The following is a 9,477-nucleotide window of genomic DNA, read 5'->3' as shown; positions in this document are numbered from 1 at the left end:
GGACAGGAGAGGTGAAGCCCGGGGAAGCCTGTTACCGGCCCCAGAAAGGGCTCCAGAACAAACAGCCTGGCGTTCTGCTAATAGTGTGTAACTAGCCCCTTCCTCCCCTGTACCCAGTCCTCAACACCACCGTCTAAGAGAAGAACGTGGTGGTGTTAAAACCAGAGTCAGAAGCAGAGAGCCCCGTGGAACAGGAGGAAAATGACCGTCCTCCCTCGCTGCTGCACCGCAGTTCACCCAGTGAAGGCAGAGGCTCAGGACTTTGACACGGTCCAAAGCTCGGCAACAAAAGAACCAGGAATCCAGTAAATATCTTTATAGCACTTCTTTACCTGGGCCTTTTTTGCTGATGATGTAATTAGAAGCTAAAAAAATAATCTCTGCTTTGATTTTCTTTTCTCCCACATCAATACATGGTGGTTTAAAAGACAGTAGAAAGGATTAGCCCATGGTAAAAGCCAGACCCTGCAAATACAGAGGACTCCACAGCACCATGGACGGGGAGCACGGAGCAGAACAAAAAAAACAGTCATGTCAGTGGGAACCAGGTAACCTGATGTTCAGAAAAACAGCACTCCCCTTTCCTGTCACTTGGTGAGCTAAGGTATGGGCCAAGAAGGACAGGAGCACTGATGAGGGCGGCCCACAACTTCCTGTCATAACTTTTACAGCAGTGAGGTTAACCCTTTAAGAAGGCTTGTCTCCACTGGCTAGTAGATAGCAGTGGGTATGAGGGCACATTGAATTTTAATAGAGTGGAATCCAGAGATATTTGGAAAGCATCCTGGGCACAGCCACATCCTGACACCCTCTGCTTACCTTCTCCCCTCCCCACACACCCCAGACAAACTAGGACAGTCCTGTAGAGTTTACTCCAGGCAAAGGTGGCATCAGTGCCTCTTGCTGGCTTCCCTTTGAGTTGCAGTCTCTGGGTCATCAATATGAGCCATAACGATCCTGGGGAGGAAACACGAAGACAACACGCTACACTTCATGCAAACTCCAGAGACAGGTAACAAGGTCTTGTGGTGTTTGGGATCAGAATTTCAGAGGTTACCTAAACAGGACACCATGCGGGAAGGCAGGAAGTAAAATGGCCTTAAGTTTTTAAGTTCTGCCTGGGATTTGCGGGAAAAGGCATATCTGACATAACAAGGTGTCCTACGCAGCAGGAGAGTAAGGTTGGCCAAGCAGAGTTCACTGGCCACCTGGCTCAGCTATTGTAGTGTAGACTTCAGCTACAAAGTCAGGTCTCTATCTGGGACTTCACATGTAATTTTAGAAGAGAATGATAATTCTAGTGGAAGCCAGGATATGGTGAAATTCCCCAAGCAGGATGATAGCCTGTCTGAAGATGCCATCATGTAACCTCACCTGGAGGGAGTTCATCACTCCATTAGCTAGGACAGCCATCTTGCCAGCAACTGATTTCACTCCTTGCTTGAACTGTGCAATGTCAGCTGCAGGCAGGACATTCCCAATTGACACACCACCTATGAGAACCAGCAGGAGTTAGCCTGGAGTCCCCCAGCTCCAGAGAGCACCCTGACCCCCTCTGGTCTAGGTCCTCCAAAGCTGTCCCCTCCCTCAGCCCACTGAGTGCTAACAAACCTGAGTGCACGTTCTCAGCCTCTCCAAACAGGTCTGCAGAGCTGATGGCACTGCTGCCTGAGAGCTGCTGCAGTCGGGATCGGGCTTCATACTGCAGCAGAAAACAGAACAAAAGAAAAGGTTATACAGGAAGGGAACAAAGTAGGACCTGAGCAAACAGGAGGAGATGAAGCCAGAGCTGTACCAGCTTAAGCACTGCAGAATGCATCTACCTCAGCATCTGCCTCCCGCCCAAAGAACATATCTGAAGAGATAGCTTTAGCCCCTGCAAACTTCTGCCGAGCTTCATTGGATTCCACAACGGATGTCCTGTTCTCTGTCTCACGCCTGCTGGTGGGTCTGGGGAAACAAGAGAAGAGCCATCTCAGCTTAAGCTCACCAACACAGTAAAAAAAGAAACACTTTTCTCAGAACCCATCTGATCAAAGGAAAGCAACAAATCCTCAAATGCTATCTGCCATCAGGATTCTCCTCTCTTCACCTCAGGACAGCCAGCACTTGATGACCACAAAGGCTGTTTCAAGCTTAGGGACATGACAGGCAAAGAAGTGCCCAAGCCTCTTTCACTCAATGCCCTTTTTCTTGGGCTTGTGCATACAAATTATCTTCTGCAGCACAAGGCTCCTGTCATAACACAGCAGCATCTCTCCCACAGCTCCTACACCTATCCCTTTGTCCCACAAACATGGAAGGTACAGTAGCAGTGGCAGGCACTTTACCTCTCTGAAACTGGCCGAATACTGGAAATGGTCACCTCAGGTTCCTCCTCTTTGTCCATACCCCATGAAGAGTCCGTTTCCCATCGTGAGCCAAATCCATCTTCAAATGAGAAGGGACTGTATTTGTACCTAGGTATCAAAAATAGGTAATTTAGGCCAGACATTAAATTCACCAATAAGCCAAAGACTACACTGAAGCTAAGTCTTACTTGGGGGGTCCAGATGTGAAGCCTCCGGCATCTTCAAACATGTCCAATTGGGAGCGGGAAGACTTTGCAGCCAGTGGCGTCTCCTGCTCAATTACTTGCATCTCAGACATCACTGAATGTGAGACAGAACTAGCACAACAAACAGGCAGTCAGCACCGATGGGTCTGACAGCATCCAGCCCCTACAACCAGTCTGTCTCAAAACTGAATCTGGCCTTCCCACGCAGGGCAGGTGCCACAAGCCTCGAGGAAGAGTTGTGGGATGCCAGCCCCCTTCACCACTTATCTACCTTATCCTGACTCCCTCAGAAGTCTTGAGCAGGGAAGTTTTCTGCAGGGGGACATCTGTCTAGCAGCAGGGCTCTAGGGCTAAATAGTGACAGGCCACATGCATGTTTGGAAAAGCTCAAATGAGATCTAGAACCTCTGAACAGAGTGATAATGCCTTCTGGGGCTTTAAGCATTTTTAGACATAGCCCAGTGTATGAGCACTTTAAATCAGCTCCTTATCTGTTACAAGAGCAGCAAGCTACTGCCTTCAGGAAACTTTTCCAGAGCAGGGTGCTTCCGAAGCACCTGTCCCATGCCATCCACAGCCAAGTACCTTCTGGACACCAAGCCCATGCCCAGCCTCTCTGCTTGTTCACGCTTCTTCCCTTCAAGGTTCTGAAGTTTCTTCTCTTCCTTCCTCCGATCGAGCTGCAGTTCCTGATAAGCCAGTCGCATTGAGGTGACTCTAAAGGATTAAAGAGCCATGGTGGGTACCAGCTCATTACCCTCCCCTCCAGCCCATGCTGGGGAGGGGCAAGCAACCCTGACAGCCCATCAAAACACCCATTTCCACAACAACTCTGCCAAAAATCCTTGCATAAAGCTATTGCTTGTTTTCCTATCTCACCTCCACTGGATTTCAACTCTTTTTTGTCTAACAATGATTTCCTTACTGTAAGTGTTGCACACACACCCCTCCTCCCCCCAACAGAATGCCCCATCCAGTTCAGCCTTTGCCTTTTTCAGTCCTGTCCAAAGGTCAACAGAAGCACAAAATACTTCCACATCTGCTCCTTAAACCCTTTGAGGGATGCTAATTTGAATAAAATATGGCAGTATAATTTGTGCCCTGCTGGCTTATAGCTACTGCTCATCCAATGGAGCAGCATGTTCTGTACTCCCATTAGGTGGGCCGAGGGTGAACAGCATTAACCTCATATTACTTCTGTCCGATGTATGCGAGGTATTCAGCCCAAACAGGGCACTTACATGGACTCCTCAGCTTGTTTCCTGGACTCCACGGCCTGCTGTTCCCTCAGCTGCTCTGCCACCTGGGCTTGCCGCTCAATCTCACTGAAGCTCTGGCTGCTGACTTTCTGTGCCCCAAGACCTTTCTTTGCACCCAGCTTGAAAAACAAAAACAAAAACTTGCGATGTCTTCATGCTAGATTGTTCACTGTGGAAGAAAAACAGAATCCTACTCCTTGCTGCACCATCAGGCCTTCAGTCTCTTTGTGCAGTCACAACCCACAGACCCAACAGAGCTTTGCAACACAGCATGGAAAAACACCCAAGGAGTTAACCCACCAGTGGCCAGTGCTAAGAGATCACCCACATACACTTCAGACTGTAACAAGTAATGATCCAAAACCCAATTGTTTTTGTCCATTAATATACCAGCTATCTTTCAAAATAAGCAGTGATATAATCAAAACTCTCCATTCCCCAAATGGATCTCTCAGTACGCAGCTTTGTTAAGGGCAGAAAGCAAGGGCCAGGGAAAGGACGGCAGTAATGAGACATGCTCCATGTCCCCTCCATGAAACAAGAACTCGGACATACCCCTTTCTTAGCAGTTCCTGGCTTCTTCTTTCCAATGAGGGAGGATTTAAGTTCTGCAAGAGGAGGGAAGCAGCAGATAAGCAGAAGTGAATTAATTTAAGAAGCCAAAATTAGTCAGCAACCCACAGGATGGAAACACAGGATGGACATCTACCACAGTCCAGCTGCTATAGAGTCCAGGGCACACCATGCAGCTTCACATCAGAAGCCTGGGTGACTTCACCCAGCCAAGAAAAATGCACTTAGAAGCTCCACAATTGCAGGCTGGTGGCCTAGAAAAGCACGTCCATTACTGGAGAAACTTGTCAGTGAATTAAGACCTCTGAATAGCTCCTCCAAATCTCATGCAGTTGGTCACCCTATCCAGCAGGGATCAGGGTAGCTAAAGACCAGATTTATTCCATACATAAATCCAAGAAAATGCAGCTTCAGAGCCAGATGAAGGTCAGTGCCTCACCAAGGCCTTAGGGACTAAGAAGCAAGAACCCTAGTCAAGTTTACATGAACAGACCAATGACAAAATGGACCTAAAGTGCAGCAAGCTGTAAAAGCAACAGATTCCCCAACACCCTGCACCAGGAACCTGTCGCTCTGAGGGCATGAAGCATGCCACACTTGTAAAACCAGACAAGGTCCAGCCAAGCAGCAGATGCCTGGGGAAACATGTAAGAACAAAGCAAACAGAAAGGGACTGCCCAGGACATTTTCCCAGCTTCCAAAATGTATCTCCAAAATCTTCTATCACCCGTGTTGGGCTTTTCTTCCACAGAAGTGCCTCCCTACTTTCCACACCCACATGACTTCTGTCAGCCCATACGTTAGATCATGTCTGACAGCCTTTCCTGTATCTTTTCTAGTATTACCATAAGTCTTTGAAATAGAGGAGTTCACAACATTCACACTATGCAAGACTGGTTTCAGCTTGCTGTTCCTAACATTTTATTTGGGGTTGTCTGGGGTTTATTACTGTCAGGAAACATTTAACAGAAATATCATTAAGATCCCTTTCCAGACATGGAATAGCTGTTTCAGATCCCAGTACGATACACGTAAGCTCATTCTCTCCCTCCAAGCACAGGAAGCTAAAGCTAGAATTGAAGGCAGAATCACAGAAGGGGCAGGCAGAGTTGTCACAAGCAGCCAGTGCAGGCCAGCTGTTAGCCAGTTACCTCTGGCAGGAGCAGGCCCTTGTGTTGATAGATACATGGACGTGTCTGAGGAAGAGACATAAAACACGGGGAATGAATAGACACTCGAGGACACAACCTTTCCACCCAGGATGAACCCACTGTGGGCTAGGAGCACGCTCTCAATAAGGAAGGAGCTCCAGCGAGATGCTCTGCGTGCAGCCAAGGCAGTAATGGCAGAGGAGAATCAGATACAAATCCCTATTACTTTTGAAGCTAAAAATTCTTTTGCCTCCAAAGCTTCTGGGGGAAGAAAAAAAAAAAAAAAGAAAACCAAAAAACAAACACCACAGCCACATGGCCTTGATCAGCCAACTTCTAGATATGCAAATGCCAAATTTTGTGCAAAGCTCAAAAAATGAAACCAAGCTTTTAGGAAGGCAACAGCTTTGAACTCAATAATCCAAAGGAAGAAGAAACCTCCAGTAAACTGTGGCTTGGTTTTGGGGTTTAGGGAGATCCTCAGTACTGGCTCTACAGGAAGATAAACTCCTTTAGGTGTTCTGGAAATTGGCTCATCAGTTCCAGCTCCACTGAGCTTACTACTGAACAGTAAGTATAAGAGCAAGACTGACCTGAGAGATAGCAAAGAGTCTTACTTACCTAGAGGAACTTTAGGAGATGTGCTCAACGAGTCAATAGAGGGGCCCTGGCTGGAATCTGTGGGCACAAAACCAGAAGAGAACATTCAGCAGAGAGATTCTCAACCCCTTTCTTTTCAGTGTGCTCACAGTTCCACTACATCTCTTTTACCTCCTCTGCCCCACCCCAAACAAGCTAAGTTACAGTTTGAAATGTGCAATTTCCCAAGCACAATGACTTTACATCTCCACAGAGCAAGTTATTCCCTCCTGCAGTGTTCTTAACACATTAAAAGAAAGCAAACACTTTGCAGGGGAGTACACAAAGCTGTGTCAAATTACAGCTGTGCGCCCAGGTTCCTGGTTTCCTTGTCATTCACCCTAGAAACAGTTTTTTGCTTTATAATCATAGATCACTTCCAGACACACCAAATTCAAGGGACAGAAAAGAGTCTTTAAACAAATAATTACGTCTGGAAGCAGGGAAATGGGGCAGCTAACCCCCAACACAGTTTTGTGTGCATTTCAGGAAAAGCGGAGAACCAATCCCAAACAGAGCAGGGTTTTTAGAAGCCCCACTAATTTAACTAAATCTCACAGAGCACACAGAGCTTCCAATCCTTCAAGTCTGAACCAAAGGAAAAAAAAACTTAGCCCTTCCAACTGTGGCACAGAAGGGTACTCTCCTGAAAATGAAGTCAGGTTGTTGGGAAAATTATTCAGCAGAGCACTCACTCGACCCTTCACTGCCTTCTGATGACTTTGCTGGCTTTTCCACCTCCACGGAAGACTGTGCAGGATTCTGGCTGGCGTCTGCTACCTCCCAGGTACTGGAAGACTGCAAGGAGATGCTCATTGCAGTGATTTGCAGAAGATGAATTAACCCAACAATCCTGAACTTACTTCAGAAGGTTTAGTGACCTGTCTACAGTTTCAGGCCAAAGGAAATGCGTTCCAAACTCCAGACTATGCCTTCAATGAAGATAACATACAGAAAAGTCCACGCTCCCTTACCAGGGACAAAAATTAAAGAAAAGAAACAGAAGCTAAGCTGAATGGAAGGCCAAGAGGAACTACAGCATCACTTGACATCAGAGCTGGCTACTGCGAGGACTTCCCAGGTTAAGGAGATGAGCTTAAATCTGGGAGAAAGAGGGTGAATGAGTTTCCCTGGAAAAAAATAATATCTGTTTCAACTGTCTTTATTTCCTTACAGCCAATTCTGACTGGAAAGAGAAAGCTTGCCTAGCACTGTGCAAACAGTTGCCCAAAATCCACTTTACCAGGGTCTGTGCAGCACTGAAAAGATGACTAAATCAGAAGTTCAAAGTAATAGCCAGTCCTTGCTTTAACTGTACAATGACACTATGCAGTACACAAGGTGTTTTCCAGGGAGTAGCTGGTAGCTCTGAGTATTCCTTAAAGTTAGTCTCGAAAACAAAGGACATGGACATTACAGGCCCCAGAGGGACTGTTTAGATCTGCGACTGTGTCCCATGCTGATGACTGAATCTTAGTTCTTCCGTGTTAGTACTGAACAAGTATACAACTAAGAGCCCTTCCAAGCTAAGCGGGACTGCTCCTGGCTGAACAGCCGGCTATTTGAGAGCTGTTAAGGCTGTCTGGTTCAGTCAGTGCTTCTCACCTGTGTGTGCTCCATGAAGAAATCACCATCACTCTTGTCAGGGGAGTGCCCAGGGGCTCCACTCAGTCCATCTATAAACAGCTGAAGAGAGGAGAGGGGAAAAAAGAAGATACCCTGCAAGATTCAGCATCCAGCACTACACGTCTAACAGCTGCTCAGACTTACATCGGTGCCGTACTTGGCCATGGCAGCACTTGCCAGCTGCCGGATCTTCTCCCTGTACATCTGGGCAGCTCGACTATTATATTTAGCATTGGCATCTGTGGTAGTGCAGCCGTGCTGGCGGAAGAAAGCAGTCTGAAAAGAGAAGAACATTCAGTCTCTTGACTGCTAGATCATACTCAAGCAAACATTAGACAGAGCTCAAACTCAATAGAAAATGGAAGCTTCCCAGAGACAGGGGATATAATACCAAGCACATAGCATGAACCAACCATTCACTGATCAGCTTTCTCCACGAAGCATCACTCCAGGCCCCAGAGGGCTAAGAAAACTGTCCCTGTCCTCCAGAGGAGGATGCTTCTGAGTCACAATGCTGAACATGAGCTTTCAAACTGATCAGTGTTACTAACGCCTTTCCTTTAAGAGGACTTTTGTCTCTAATTTAAATGAGATGTAAGGAAATGACAAGTCTGCACATCAGAAAGCAATGCGTGCAAAGGTCACAGTCTGACTTCCGAGCAAACCTGACAGACACATCCCCTCATAACACATTTCCAAAAAAGACAGAGAGGTTGGTACCCAGAAAACCACATAAAGCAAAGGGACAAGAAAGAGGATGTGGACTAGCAAGAGGGAAAGGAAGCAAAATGCCTACAGAGGCTTCTCACCGCGTTGGCATTGCTGCCCACTTGCATACACCTGAGCTGGAACCAGCTCCAGTTAGAATCCAACTCTGTGGACCTGTATGAGAACAAATTATTTCTGTTAATAATGTGCAGGCATGCCAAATGCAAAAGCAAGCTCTGAGCTAGAACACTCGAATATCCCACTACTATCCCAGAATACAGGAGGCAAAGGGGGAAAGAACATCTTGGTAACTTCTTTACTCCTGTAAGAAATTCATTTGAACTTTTAATATGAAGGAAAAAACCCCACAGCTTCAGCTTTATACCAAACATAGTACCCAAACTTGGAGGACCTCTCACTTGTATTGCTCAAGAGGGTGGAGCTTAAGGAAGGAAAGCGCAGCCAACAACTTTCTTTCTACATGTGATCTCACCACAACATGAGAGACTCATATTCAGCCTGTCCCACAGATTAGTCCAGAACACATGACAAAGCAACTGAGAAAACAACCAAGCAAAGCTAGGTGACAGGGTATGTCTCATACCAATTACTCAACTTATCTCTGAGTAAGTAAAGGTCACAGTTCTCTTACTGAAAATGCTAACTTTTACAAGTACTGAAAATAAGAGCAGATAGGCTGAAAATCCAACACTATCTTAACTGATACAGAAAAAATTAAATAATATTCCTCTTTCTGCCTCGCTCAGCCAGGATTCCTTGCTCCAGAAACCCTTCCATACTGCTTCACCGGCCAGATTCACGCACCACACTCCTCTCAGCTCTGACACCCAGGAGCCCGGACAGCATTGTGCAAGGTTAGCAAAAGCAACACGCCGACATTGCGCCGAGGTGCTTCGGAAACTCTATCTTGGGAGGGCCGCCTTCCCTAGAACCTCCAGCGAGC

At 46.7% G+C, this 9,477-nt stretch overlaps 1 protein-coding gene across 1 annotated transcript in view; it reads right to left on the bottom strand.

Moving 5' to 3' along the window:
• Positions 1-326: 326 nt before the first annotated feature.
• Positions 327-9,477, bottom strand: part of ARFGAP2 (ADP-ribosylation factor GTPase activating protein 2) — a 9,331-nt gene continuing 180 nt past the window's right edge. Inside the window, exons 2-15 of the mRNA XM_010072954.1 lie at positions 8,615-8,687; positions 7,950-8,081; positions 7,785-7,865; positions 6,875-6,977; positions 6,162-6,218; positions 4,372-4,424; positions 3,799-3,935; positions 3,143-3,274; positions 2,540-2,668; positions 2,331-2,459; positions 1,824-1,950; positions 1,612-1,702; positions 1,375-1,493; positions 327-957 (exon numbers count right to left, since the gene is read on the bottom strand). Coding sequence (XP_010071256.1) covers positions 937-957; positions 1,375-1,493; positions 1,612-1,702; positions 1,824-1,950; positions 2,331-2,459; positions 2,540-2,668; positions 3,143-3,274; positions 3,799-3,935; positions 4,372-4,424; positions 6,162-6,218; positions 6,875-6,977; positions 7,785-7,865; positions 7,950-8,081; positions 8,615-8,641 — 1,338 coding nt within the window. The 5' untranslated portion in view covers positions 8,642-8,687 and the 3' untranslated portion in view covers positions 327-936. The remainder of the gene's footprint in view (positions 958-1,374; positions 1,494-1,611; positions 1,703-1,823; positions 1,951-2,330; positions 2,460-2,539; positions 2,669-3,142; positions 3,275-3,798; positions 3,936-4,371; positions 4,425-6,161; positions 6,219-6,874; positions 6,978-7,784; positions 7,866-7,949; positions 8,082-8,614; positions 8,688-9,477) is intronic.

This window comes from Pterocles gutturalis, unplaced genomic scaffold (assembly GCF_000699245.1).
Source record: "Pterocles gutturalis isolate BGI_N339 unplaced genomic scaffold, ASM69924v1 scaffold46782, whole genome shotgun sequence".
In the NCBI taxonomy this organism is placed as follows: domain Eukaryota; kingdom Metazoa; phylum Chordata; class Aves; order Pterocliformes; family Pteroclidae; genus Pterocles; species Pterocles gutturalis.
This window is presented reverse-complemented; position numbering and strand designations above follow the sequence as displayed.